Below are 14,319 nucleotides of genomic sequence, written 5' to 3'. Positions count from 1 at the left end.
TCATTAATTTTCATCCTGCATAAATTCTAATTTCAGCTCAAATGGCCAGCAGCACAAGTCCTGCTCAGCGTCGGCATCTTGGCGATAACTTCAGCCAGAAAATACGAATTAGGTCAAACTGCTTTGTTACGACGGTGGACAGCCGTTTCCTAGTGGCTTGTGGATTCTGGGACAACAGCTTCAGAGTCTTCTCTACAGAGACTGGTGAGATCTAGTTTAGTGCACTTGGTTGACTACAATGGGTCAAGTATCAATTGAACAAGAAGAGGCACTGACAAGAATATGGAGAAGAACTCTACAACAAAACTGTAGGCTCGGTAGTTTGGACATACAATAGGATTTTGATGTTGATAATGATAGCTTATGACCAGGAGCGCTTGTCTTTGGAATCCAAAAGGCACTTAATGAGTTAAAATCAAGGAAGGTGGTATGTAGTGACAGATGGGATTCATCAGAGACCATCTCTAACCCAACTACTGCTAATATCTTCAAAGGGAAGTTGAGCCTCTTTCCTCTCTCTCAAGTGAGCTTCTTCAGGAGCCTAGAGAATGCTAATGCTCGTTCCCAGAGAGATCTCTAACCCTTTACCTATTTGCTTACTTGCAACCACCATCATTGTCTTTTATGTTTAAAGAATCTGTCTGGTGGGGCATTAAATTCCTAACTCCCCTTGGTGTGTGCCTATCATTAAGAGTAGGCTGTGCCAATGCCAGGTTTCTCGCCACCTTTTCTTGATTCTTTGTATATACATTATCAACCAGGAAAATAGCAAATCCTTTGTAGTCTAAAGTGGTTCAGGGAGCTCTAGTGGATGTTTGGAATTGCATGTGGAGCTAGAAGTGAAGCCAGCTGAGGACCCATCCCTGAGCAGCTATGCAGCTAAAATCTTTGTTCAACATTGATTTATTCACTGAAGCACCATGTACCAACCATAGAGAATATTATGTTGAAGAAGTCTTAAGAAAAACTGACATTGCTGTGTGGAGAGGCAGTAGTTCTGTCCAGGATGTCATTCTACTGCAGTTGCCAGGGGCTCCAGATAGGTGAAGAAATGATGATTCCAGTAGTAATTAAGGCTCAATAAAGATGCAAATAAGATTTACAAATAAGATTTACTGCATATATAGATTCAATGCTATCTACATTCCATTTGCCAATAATTATTTTGTTTAGTTGTGTACTTAGTGATTATTGACAACATCTTTCACAGGCTATTAATGAAGCATGTATCTCAAGCATGTCTTTAATGTATGCATTGTGAATGTATCAGTACAAATGTATCTCTGAGGCAAATCATAATTATCTTTTGTTTTCTATTATCACTACGGAATTTTGCTGCCTCACAAAATGGTACGCCTCACAAAAATGTACTTTTGTCTGTTTCCATATAGGAATGATTTTCCGTACATTGATATGGCAAACTGAGGTAGAACGCAGATGATACCCACCATTACGCACTATTTAAGAATTATTGCATAGTTTTGTGTGAATATCTATACGCTATTATGGATAAGAAGATTCAAGTGTGCTTCAATCTTCACTATTCAGTAACAAATTTAAGATTATATAGATGCTAAAAAAATTAAAATTAATCTCTTTTTATTGTATTTGAATATTCATACGATGCTGTCTAGATTACTCAGCACTTATAAAATTGATGAAGTTCCCTTAGCATCAAGAATATACATTTTCAGTACAAATTCCGTTTCTTTGGGCTACTGATAGATAATCTTAGCCTTTGAAATGCATTGAATGGTTGAATAAATTTCCATCATATTATCATATTTAATGAAAATAAGGTGACGGAATACTTCTAACACATACATGGCCTCTGAAGACTGGGTATGAGTTAGAAGAGCATTAATGCTATTTTCCTATTATCCTGCTGTAGTTTCCCTAGCAGAACAGAGCTCACACAGTGGTGCCCCCTACTCGCTAGATTCAAAATCTAGCCATTGATTTTATCCTTTCTGATAGAAGTGGGCAATGACTTTATGATGACGTCAGTCTAAGCAATCAAAGGTGTCGGAGTTTCATTAGCTTTCTTACATTTGCTTAGAGTTCTGCAAATTACTGTAAGAGTATCGTTTATTTAGTTCTGATTCCTTGAATAATTACTTTTTTGATTAATTCTTGAATTTCTATACTTTCTGTAGATTGATTTTATAGTCAATGAGCTTTTATCAATGAAAATATCATGTATTTTTGTATTAATTTTTTTCTGCACTATAGGGACAAATAATGATCATAAAATTTAGCGGGGTAAAGTGTTCACATGAGGCATTTATGAAAGGAATGCGAGCAATGGCAACCATCTGAGATGAATTTTGCTCACTCAGCTCCAATTTGTTTTACAGCCAAAATTGTCCAGATCATCTTTGGCCACTATGGAGTGGTGACCTGCCTCAGTCGATCTGAGTGCAATATTACCTCTGACTGCTACGTTGCTTCCGGCTCTGTCGATTGCACTGTTCTCCTGTGGCACTGGAATGCAAGGACGCAGTCGATTGTTGGTGAGGGAGAGGTGCCCACACCGCGGGCCACCCTGACGGGACACGACCAGCCTGTGGCCGCAGTGGTCATCTCTGCAGAGCTGGGCCTTGTTGTCTCCGGCTCCAAAAGTATGTTTCGGATGCCAACAGTTTGGCATGGATACATTGCTTGTTGGCACCTAATCTTCATGCTGGTTTCAGCCTGAAATATCATTAGCTCCCAATGATCTTTCACCACAATGAGAGTCGAATCCTTTTAATATAATGGAGTGTGAAAGATGAAACTCGAAGAAATTTCACCAAAGGTCATAAAAGTTTTCTCTTTAACATTCAGATGGACCTGTACTAGTCCACACAACCTTTGGAGATCTGTTGAGGTCATTGGAGCCGCCAAGTGGCTTCTTCTCCCCCGAGAACATTGCCATGTCACGGGAAGGTGTCATAGTGGTCAACTATGAGAGGGGCAATGTTGCAGCGTACACTATCAATGGGAAGAGGCTGCGACATGAGTCGTACAATGACAACTTGCAGGTGAGCGGGCAACCAACAATGTGATTCTGTTTTCACTTGGGAGAAACAATAGTGGCCCGCTAATGCCAGGCTGCTCCATTGCTGACTGTGCTTTTGTGATCTTCTGGAGTTTTGGGGTTTAAGTGAATAACTAGTGAAAAGAGGATAAGGAACATACTTTGCATTAATGCTCAAATGAAATGTTGTTTTCTTTACCTTTTATGATTGGGATGACCTTAAGACATCTTGTCTCTCCTAAAGAAACAGAATCCAGCATCCTAGTCTACAACAAGCCCATCTTCATCTCCATGTACTTTCTTCCTCCCTTCATCCTGTCCAACATCCCTATCCCCTATTCATGCCCTTTCCTCTTTTGCCTTACATTCTCTCCTCTTACGCAGTCTTTAACATCCCACTGCCGATCAATACTACCTTAATCAATTTTCCATGAAGATTTCTTTCAACAATCCCTTCTCCTCGCCCACCATACTTCCTCATTTATTTTCCTTTCTGTCCACTTCACCTTCTCCACCACTTTATTTCAAAAGCCTCCAATCTACGCCTATCATCCTGTTTCGATGACCATTGTTCTTCATCGTACATAACTACAATTCATGTCAAGTTTGAACAAACCTTTTCTTAACATCCTTACTCAACATTCCTGTCATCAATTACCCTTCTTTGAGAAAGCCTCTTTGCCCAGTGCAATTCCTGAATTGCACTGGGCAAAGAGAGCCTTCTCCTGTGGAGAAGAATGGAGATGGTAAAATGGACAGAGAATTGATGGTTTCTGGCGTAACTTTATGGAACCGATTCATTATAAATAAATGAAAGGACTAACTTTGCAGTTCCACAGTTTGTGTTGCCACAGGACCCCGCAGCCAAGTGGCGCAGAATCCTTTATTTAGACGATTTTTCACAAAAAGTATGTAAGAAACTTCCAAAATGTAGAATAAAGATAGCCCATTATAACAAATCAAGCCTCAGGAGCCTGCTCTCCTACACAAAGGACAGAATCCCATATAAGGAAAAGAGTGGAGTATATAAGCTAAAGTGCGATTGCGGAGCAATATACATCGGACAGACAGGGAGGAAATTCCAAGAATGAGTGAAAGAGCATCAAGCATGTGCAAGAAATAAAAAGATGAACTCCCAATTCGCAAAGCATTTGATTGATAATAACCATAGAAGTGATTCACATGTTGAAAGCAAAGGCTATTGATTAGACGCCTTAGAACAGTTAGAAATTTTAAATAGTGTTTGTTTAAATGAAAATATTGTTAACGAATTTCTGTATGCCTCCCACTCCCCCCTCCTTAAAGTCCCAATCCTCACGGTGGCCGATGACACACCCCCCCCTCCCCTTCATCCAACTCTCTCTAATCCCCTGACTCACAAGAGCTCGACAATGTAGACTTCTCCCTCCCGCTCCACATTCCTTCAACCTCGCCGAGGCGACCCCAAACTGCCCTCCCCTCCGGCACGCAAACCCTTCCTGACTTTACCCCTCCCAAACCTTCCTGATTATCTCCACCCCACCCCCGCCCTGGCTGTATATATAAGAAGGGCCGCAAATGTAGAGAGCTCACCTGATGATGAAGTTTTACTTCGAAACCCGGGTCGTGTGAATAAATCGTTCGTGTGGAACTACAAAGTTAGTCCTTCCATTTATTTATAATGGACAGAGAAGAAAACAAATGAGGAAGTACTTGGTATGGTGGGCGAAGAGAGGGGTTTGTTGGGAGAAATGCTATGGAGGCAGGAAAAGTGGATGAATGGAGACAGTGGGATGTTGAAGACTGTAATTGAGGGGAGAATGTTAGGCAAACGAGGAAAGGGAAGGAGCAGGATAGGAATGTTGGATGGGATGAACGGTGGAAGAAAACTCAGAGATGAAGAGGGATCTGATATAGAATAGGATGCTGGATTTTGTATTTTGTTAGGAATCGCAAAATATTTATTTAGTAGCTGTGTCCATCCAAAAACCTACCTTAACCGGTAGATTACCTAATAATAATAAATATATGCCATTATGTTACACCATCTTATGGATGCATTAATTCACAATTCATTTTTCCTCAAATATTCTGGCTTAAACTACAACAGGTTTAGTGTTTTAGGCTCTAAAATATGTTTCACATACTCACTTTGCTTACAAGAATATGCATACATATTTATGCATGTAAGAAGAAAAAACAATTAAATTTGTTAATGGTGACTGTGGTTGAGCTTTCTTATGTTTCAGGTGTATATCTTTAATGGCGGGAAGATAATTGTTGTTCATTAACAACAAGAAAAAATATTTATTATTAATCCTGACACGGGTTGCGGTAGTCCAGTGGGTAGAGTGTTGGACTGCTGACCGGAGGGTCCCGGGTTCGATTCCCGGGCAAGGCACTCTGGGCACCTGCAGCTCCACCCAAGCTTAAGTGATTTTTTTGGTACCAGGTCTTCCTGGGAAACCATAACCGGCACAGGGAAAGGAACTGGCCCCCCTACCCTGATGTGTGAATTTTCACACGCCGTATAGGGCTTAGTACTGGGTGATCTCTACCATCACCTACTAAACCGACCTTAGGGGTTGATTACTGTGTTTATTAATCCTGACAAAATTCTTAGGGATAAATGTTCATCCCATGTGCCTCATTAAGGCGCAGAAATGGGCGGTAAGAATTCTAGGCCAAGTTCCAAGGGCAAGTGGCCGAAGACCTTAATGAAAAATTTCAAAATTTTAATTCTCCCCTTTATATATGGTTTATTTTCCATGTTATTATCCTGAAGCAGCAAAACAAGCCATGTTCAATTCGATAAGCAATGCTAGTTATGCCTAGTTGTAGCACAAGAGGTTGCAATGACTTAAGAATAGCGGCCCATAATGCCGCTACGTTTACTAAGAACCCGTGTTGTGGTGGTGTGAAATTCCTGAGCACATTTTCAAAATTATTAAGGAATATAGATAATTTTTTGAAATATAAGTCTGAAACACATCAGCTCTGGGGCAAGCATTAATGCTCCACCGTTGGCGAATTCATGTCTCTTTCCCTTGATAAATAATTTTCTTCTTATATGCTTTTTTACTGCTCCTGTTTACTGTTTTGTATGCGCGACTCAGCTATTTGTATTTCAATTCTAATTGCAATGAAATGTGATTGTCCGCGATGAATATTTTGAATCAATTCCATGCAAGTCCCAAACATGTCTTTTAGAAACTAATCAACATTATTATTATTATTACAATTGGCTTTCTACTTTCACATGAGACCTCATCTGTGGAAACCATTTATACGAGGGTCATCCGGAAAGTAGTACCCGTTCGTGAATTAAAAAGACAAAAGTAAATATTAACAAACATAAAAAATTTTATTTGAAAGAGGATACTTTAAACTACTTCTCAACATAATCTCCAAGCAAATTAAGGCATTTGTCATAACGTGTGACAAGTTTCTGTATTCCTGCTGCATAGTCCTTCGCCGCCAGCTCATTGAGATACGCGAGGGACCCATCTTGCACAAATTTTTGCATAATGCAGATGGTGTTTAACAATTTCATGAACAATTGTTCGAGAAACATTGGGAAAATGCTCACAGATGTCATCAATTGTGACGCGCCGATCGTTCCTCACGAATTCGTCAACTGAGCTCACCAGTTGGTCTGTAATGACAGACGGTCTCTCCGAACGCTCATCGTCGTGTGTGTTCCCCCTCCCCATGTTGAAGTTGCGACACCACCGCCGAACAGACGACTCGTCCATTACATTGTCTCCATACACCTCCTTTAATTGGCGATGAATATCACATGGGCGAACGTTTCTTGCATTGAGGAATTTAATCACTGCCCTCACTTCACAACTGGCGGCGTTCTCAATTTTTTTAAACATTGTAAACAATCACAGAAACAACACAGGCAATGCTAGCGTCACGCAACTTGGCTCAGAGAAGGCAGACAAGCCACTGAAGCTATCTGACCTCGTCCAGCGACTACTCGCGTCGTCAGCACTTCATGCGGCACGAACGGGTACTACTTTCCGGATGACCCTCGTAATTGGTCAGATGCTCAACTTTTTTAAGGTATTTAAATGTTCCAATGGCTACTGTTGATATTCCCCCACATTAGAATCACATTTTGTGTTCAGAGTACATATATGGAAACAGAATACGTAATGATAATTGAGTGCATGCTCCCCTTAGTGTTACTACCAGGTGGGGGAATTCTCCTATTGTTGATATTCATGCATTGACATCCACGAAAAGGTTTGACTTATTGTTTATTAAGTTGATTGAAGTCGTTGAATATTCTAAGAATTGGAGAAATCAACCAGGGATTTCGGTCTTATGCCCAAAGGAGACTTGGAAAAGTGTGCTTGATATTTGCTCTCACATGATGCCTTTGCCATCTTGCAGTGCCTGCTGTTGAGTCGAGATGGAGAGTATGTGATGACTGGGGGTGACGCAGGGGTTGTTGAGGTCTGGCGCACATTCAACCTCGCTCACCTCTATGCCTATCCCACGTGCGACAGTGGCATCCGATCCCTGGCCTTATCCCACGACCAGAAGTAAGTATCCCACTCACCTTTGATTTTCTAATTGCTACAGACACTCACTTGAGAGCAAGATTACTGCATGCCAGGCATGCTTGACTCCTAGAAATTCACCAATCTCACATGCCTTACGCCAGCAGCAAAGAATAACTTACTGATACTTCGCTACTCCCTTGACAGGAAACATCACGGTGAGAATTTCAGATAAATGCACTGTGAGCACTTCCCATCTTAACTCTCCGAACACCGCCCTCACACCTGAGAGTTCTGAGATTTGTGTAAATTAAGGATATAAGTCCCCTATCCCTGACTCCTAACCTTTGACCTATCTGGTGTGGATGGCCCTATCAGGAGATATTATCATTGCTCCCGCCATCACAGTTCTAGGAGCCATCGCAATGCATAAGCCCTTCCTTCCATCATGTCAAGGTTGTTGTCCATGCGAGGGATGTATACATGGTGCAGCAACTTGAATTCCTTTTTTAAGGTGTTTTGCTTTATAATAAAGTAAGTTATGTTGCCGCACCATGTATATATGTATGTACTACACTGTCCAATAAATATGCAAACTGAGGCCAGGAAAACTTTATTTTGCAAAATTTTGTCCTCATCAATTTTGTCCTCTTCAACAAAGTACTCTCCATTCATTGCTATGCTCTTATTTCATCTTTATTTCCACCGTTCAAAGCACCCTCGGAAGTCCTCTTGGCAGTTAGGCATTGTAGTTTTCTCGTCATTTCTTGCTTTATTGTGTCTTCCACATCTTCCCAGTGATACCCCCTCATCACATTTTTGCATTTTGGGAGTAGGAATAAGTCGCAGGGGGGGGGGGGGGGGGCGAGATCTGGCGAATAAGGAGGATGATCAAGGATCAAGGTGGTTGAATTTTTTGCCAGAGACTGGCGAACAATCAATGCTCTGAATGTGCAGGTGCATTGTCATGGTGAAGGATCCATTCATCATGTTCGGTTAAAATAGTAGTGTGCGCTGTTGATTTTCCTTAATTCAGTTCATCATCTATCATTCGGACAGTGTTTCGACGATCGGTAAGGACAAGGGACCGCACACGATCAATGTTGTCGCCAACACAGGGGGGTTGAAAGAAGGTCGTCCCGGCCTTGCATCATCCATGGCGTCTTGTCGGCCATCTTTAAAATGCTTAATCCATTTGAGAACAGATGTTTTCTTAATAGAGATATATCACCGTAAACAGCTGTCAACATTTCAGTGATTTCTTGATAGCTTTTGCCGCACTTCATCAAAACATTTGATAAATGAAAAAGAAAAACTTTGTTCCAATCCACCACTTTAATTCAGGTACGACTAGTTTCGACGCTACGGCGTCATCCTCGGGTACAAAGTTGAAAGACACAATCATTGTATATATACCCTCTTCCAGAAAGGATGGGGGAGTTGTGGGAAGAGGGGGCAGGGAGGGGAGTACGCCCGTAGCGTCGAAACTAGTCGTACCTGAAATAAAGTGGTGGATTGGAACAAAGTTTATCTTTTTCATTTATTGAAATGAGCTTCCACAAAGTTGAGGCTGAAACTATTGAGATAAAACATTTGATGTTGATTCCTTGCTCCATGATTTCATCAATTTCCATTTTAGAAAAACATTAAAAACAAGGACAAGAGAAACGAACATAACTGGCACCATACGCACAGCTCAATGATCCGCACAGCACAGATGGCTCATTGGGTTAAAAGGCAACTAGCGCCGTTAGGGGGCCAGGGGCTATAGTTGGCATTATGGCCGCCAGATTACACCAGTTTGTGTATTTTTTGGGTAGACCACATATATGTGTGAGGGCATAACAGAAAATGAAATTATCAATTCAACTAACCTTCTTTTAGTGTAACAGGGGGTGTCTGCTCATATATTTTACGAGGGAATGGTGTGCCTTTGGGGCCAATGAGACATGGAGGAAACCCTTTGGGCAGCCATGAAGGAATGGGTTGAAAAATGACAGTTGAGATGAGTATGCAAAAGGCACGTGGATATGGCCCATTTGCGGTGATGAATGCCATCCTTAGATTACTCTTAACAAAAAATAATGAATAATAGTTCTGTATCCACATTGGATGGTTTTTGTACCACCCAGAGTTCTGTATAACTCAGGCTTCCACAGGCTGCAGCTTCTCTAAAGACAAGGCTCCTTATTTAATCCTGTTTTTAATGTAATGTGTTACTATGAGTTTGTTGGTGTGAACCTGTGTGTGTGACAGTCCTTTTGATTCGCCTTTATTTGTGTATCAACGAACATTTTCGGCCAATAAATTATTAATATTACAAACCATTCATTGAAAGGATATCCCCTCTTCTATTTTCATGGTTTCAAGATGCTCGTTGCCCTCACAACTTGTGTGGACGTAGTTTGTATTCCCATTTGTTTTAGTTCAATAGTTTCAGCCTCAACTTTATGGAAGTTCATTTTAATAAATGAAAAAGAAACACTTTGTTCCAATCCACCACTTTATTACAGGTACGACTAGTTTCGACGCTACTTACAGGTACCTGAGGATGACGCCGTAGCGTCGAAACTAGTTGTACCTGTAATAAAGTGGTGGATTGGAACAAAGTGTTTCTTTTTCACCCATTTGTTTTATTTATTTTAAGTCCCGTACCAATTGCTGGCTGCTCTTGGAGTTCACCGACTAGAAAGGTCGCCTGTGACTCATATGCAATTTTTCACTCTCCTCTCCTTCCAGATTCCTCTTGGCTGGCTTGGCCACGGGATCCATTGTTGTGTTCCACATCAACTTCAACAAGTGGCATCATGACTTCAAGCAGCAAAGTTACTGAAGTGGAATGTTGCCCTTGCCAGTGGAGGGGAAGTCGTCATTTAAAATGACATGAGGTTGCAAGTATATGAGGTACAGAGCAAAGATTTTTTTCTGAAAAAATGTTTCCTGTTATGCCCTTTCTCTCATATTGGTTGCTTTAGTCGTAATTTTTATGTTACAGATGTACTTAAAAGGTGATTTTATCTATTCGTTCATTCCGAAAATTTGGTGAGAATGGACTCACATTCCAGATTAGTTTGAAGGTTTCATTAGCGTCTTGTCCCTTGCCCAATGGATATGTAAAATATCTAAAGCAATTGCTTGAATTTGTTGATTGTGTTGTGAAATGGGAATACATAAATTGTATTGTGCTATGGAATTGTTTTCAATTGGCTGTTACTGTCAGCTTTAAAAGGCCCATGAAACAATAGATTACTCGGAGGTGTATGAGGGGATGAGTTTTGTGGAATTGTATCTGCATTGTTTCTGGGAGAAGCGCAAATAGTTCAAAATATTGAATATTGGTCACACCAAACTTAACTAAGTGCTTAATTGTGAATCAGAAAAAAAAAGAGACGAGGTCTCTAAAAATGCAAAAAAACCATATGCTCACCAGGTTATATAAACAAATTATTATTTTCTCAATATTGATTAAACTTAGATGCAATTTTTGAAGTCTAGGATGCAATTTGTTTATTTATAACTCTAGCAAATTAGATATTGACCATTGTAAAATGCAATTATTTCATATGTTCATATTTAAGAGTTGTTTCTAGTGATACCAATTTAGAGAAATTTTTTCTACCAGTTAATCTAGTGAAGAGTAAATTGATACTTTATTAAATATAATAAAGGGGAAATGTAAGTATAATGAAATGGAAACTGCATTGACTAAACATTTTTGTCAAAACTCTAATCCAGGCAATACATCAATATTTCTAAAGATTGTTGTTGACCAATTTGGAATGGGAAATGTTTAAAATTGAAAACTCTAGTCATGCATCATCTTGTGCTTTGCTTACTTTTGAGAGAATTCCCTCCAGTGACTGATGCGTGCATGCTGTCCATTTAAAAAGAAAAATACTATAAATGCTCATATGTACATAAGTATGTGCTCTACTGTTTGAAGAGAGACTATTTGCACTGGTTCTGTTTTTCTCATTTTTGTATGTCTGATGCTGGCAATAATTATTGAGAATAATCCGTTCCATTCATCTATGGTGAAGTAGTGTGCGCAAGTCACTTAGAGTACAGGTATTGCCAGATTCAATGCGGCTTTTTGAACTGCTGTCATTGAAGGGGTTGGTATTTGGCCACAGTCCAAGCTGGGGAGGAAAATGTTAGGCAGGTGTGCGTGTGGAAGGCTTCACTCTTCATTTAAATATGTAGTTTTTGGCTCTTTGGGAATTGTATAAAGAACCTAAATGTTGAACAACAGAACTGCCCATCACCTCAGAAAAAAGTCTTAGTGGAAAGAAGTGAAGGAATCATTTTTTTTTGCATTTGAGCAAAATTTCTTTGAAGACGTTTTGGGATTGGTCTTCTGTTTGTCCTTCTGCAAAGTGACGAGGATGTGCTGTTGTTTGTGGAGAAATGTTATTGCGATAGTTATGATCTCTTTGAAAGAAGACAATGATGTGTATTGGGATATGCAAGGACAAAGCCAATGTTCAAACTCTGAAAAACATGTTGTTATATATGCAGAGGTAATGCTTTTACACAGTGTGCATATTTTATAGGCCATAATGTATAAAATAAATCCTTGGCATATGTAGTGTAGTGAAACATGGATAAATAAAATATATTGTACTAGAAATTTGTTTTTGCAATTAAATGAATTCTCTTGCCTACACAGTTCTTGAATTGTTTCATTGTCTCTTGGCCTCTCTCCTTTTGGGAAAACTCTTTTTGAGTGAACTTGCCCCCTCTACATACTTGGAGTCAGTCCTGGATGGCTTTAATTATGACCCTCGACCACCATTAACATTTTGAACCTATTATGGGATTAGGATAATATTTATTACAAGTATATGATATACCATCAATTATGATATTTGTAAGCTTTTTTCATCTTTTCCTTTCATTGAAGGGCAAATGATACTTACTTTTATGCAATTTACCCATGTAATGTACGAGGGCAGGCTGAAAAGTAATGCACTCATGCTTGTAGACCACAAGCAAAAACAAATAGCAAGATCGGGCAAAGAGTACACTTAAGTACCAATCTAAAGTTTCAAAATCATGCATCTATTTTTCAACATAGTCACCGTTAAGGCTAACATGTTTCTCCCAACGTGTAACAAGGGTTTTCATTCGATAGCAGCATGTTGGTTAACTCGCGTTGACTGGGCACTAGAACACCTCTCCATACTTCTGCTTCTCGAAATACACTGGATGAACTCAATGACCTCAAACGTGTTGAGGGGCAATGTTACTTCCACATGCCACAAGGAGTGCTTCTGAAGGTCATTTTGTTTGTGGTCTAGAAGCATGTGGGCATTTAATTTCAGCCTAACCAGCTTGCATTAGTAGAAATCTTCTAGGTCGGGCATGCCACTGGCATGGAACATTTCTTAATTAAAAATTGGCATTTTTCCACAAAATAAAATTTAAGATGACCGGTTTCAATGTAACTACATCATCGTCAGGTAAAGGTCATGACTCAAGAGTCCAGTATGTATGGTGAGAAGCAAGTGAGGGGGGAGGGTAGATGGGGAAGAGGGAGGAGAGGCGGGAGGCAGCATGGGTAACTATGTATGTGAGTGGGGGAAGGGAAAGGGGGTGGGGAAAGGGGTAATTAATCATGAAATATATACCATATCACGCCTGAAACATCTCTTTTTATTGAACATTGCTGTGAGCAAGCTGAAAGCATCAGAGCCTTGATTATTGTTCCAGTGTTATTTGCATTCTTACGCTGTGATGTGTGTCACCATATACAGTGGAACCTTGCTTAATGAGCACCTCCCGCCATGAGTAATTTCCATAAAGAGCAAGAAATAGTTTTGAAAAATGACTCTCTTGACGAGCAATGTTTTGCTCAATGAGAGCACATCTTGGCGTCGCTGCTAATCACACATTTTTCTGAACTTGTGTTCTAACATATAATTAGTCAATCTTTGGTGCGAGGTTCAATTATATTTTGTGCATAGTTTTAAAAATCTCCCCGAAGAAAAATCCGCTAGAAACCATAAAAATATAAATAACTGTAGAAACGATAAGTAAAATCATTGAAAAGCATGAACAGGGTTCACACCCTGTGAATGAATGACAAGCAATTGCAAATCAACACTTCATTTTTGAGAAGGCAAAAGTAATTTTCTCTGACCTTACTAATAAAACACCAGGATCATCAACGGCTAAAGGAGAAGTATTTAAGGGATGCCTCAGGTAAGTGTAAAAGAAGAACCAACCGGCATCAGAAGTACGGTGAGGTAGGGGGAAGCACCGAGCTCCAGCTCAACTTCATTAGTGACTACAAGAACGTTGTAGTTTCTGACGATTACCTACCACAACAGGTTTTTAACTGTGATAAGACGGGTTCCTTATAGAACCAATCTCGTCACAGTTAAATAAATAGTATGCACTACTTTATCACCATTTAATGGCGATAAAGTAGTGCATTTTATGCAACAAATTTGTTTAGATCAAAATTTATGATTATTATTATTTGAGCGGGTCGCAGTAGACCAGGCATAGAGCATTGGACTACTGACCGAAGGGCCCGGGTTCGATATCTGGGGGCAAGCCTCCCTGAGCACCTGTAGCTCCACCCAAGCTATGTGATTTTTGGGTACCAGATCTTCAGCAATGCTTGAAACCCCTTTATCCACTGACCAACTAATGCTTGGCCATCGTCAAACCTCACCGATTCGAAATCTCCGCCGATTTTAATTCCTAACTCTATTTCATCACATTCGTGTAATCATTTCCTCCACATATAGTATACGTTGAACAGCGACGGTGATTTTGGGCAACCCTGCATTACACCTC

General features: G+C 40.1%; 1 protein-coding gene across 8 annotated transcripts in view; it reads left to right on the top strand.

Moving 5' to 3' along the window:
• Positions 1-12,164, top strand: part of rg (A kinase anchor protein rugose) — a 1,244,182-nt gene extending 1,232,018 nt beyond the window's left edge. For all 8 annotated transcript variants that reach the window (XM_071597013.1, XM_071597010.1, XM_071597012.1 and 5 more), the window contains 5 exons: positions 37-204; positions 2,358-2,621; positions 2,827-3,023; positions 7,403-7,554; positions 10,252-12,164. In XM_071597013.1, the coding sequence (XP_071453114.1) occupies positions 37-204; positions 2,358-2,621; positions 2,827-3,023; positions 7,403-7,554; positions 10,252-10,345 (875 nt within the window). In that variant the 3' untranslated portion in view covers positions 10,346-12,164. The remainder of the gene's footprint in view (positions 1-36; positions 205-2,357; positions 2,622-2,826; positions 3,024-7,402; positions 7,555-10,251) is intronic.
• The last annotated feature ends 2,155 nt before the right edge of the window (positions 12,165-14,319 follow it).

This window comes from Hetaerina americana, unplaced genomic scaffold (assembly GCF_022747635.1).
Source record: "Hetaerina americana unplaced genomic scaffold, ioHetAmer1.1.p SCAF_8, whole genome shotgun sequence".
Classification (NCBI taxonomy): domain Eukaryota; kingdom Metazoa; phylum Arthropoda; class Insecta; order Odonata; family Calopterygidae; genus Hetaerina; species Hetaerina americana.
Note: the sequence above shows the minus strand (reverse complement) of the source record. Positions and strands in the feature narration are given on the sequence as shown.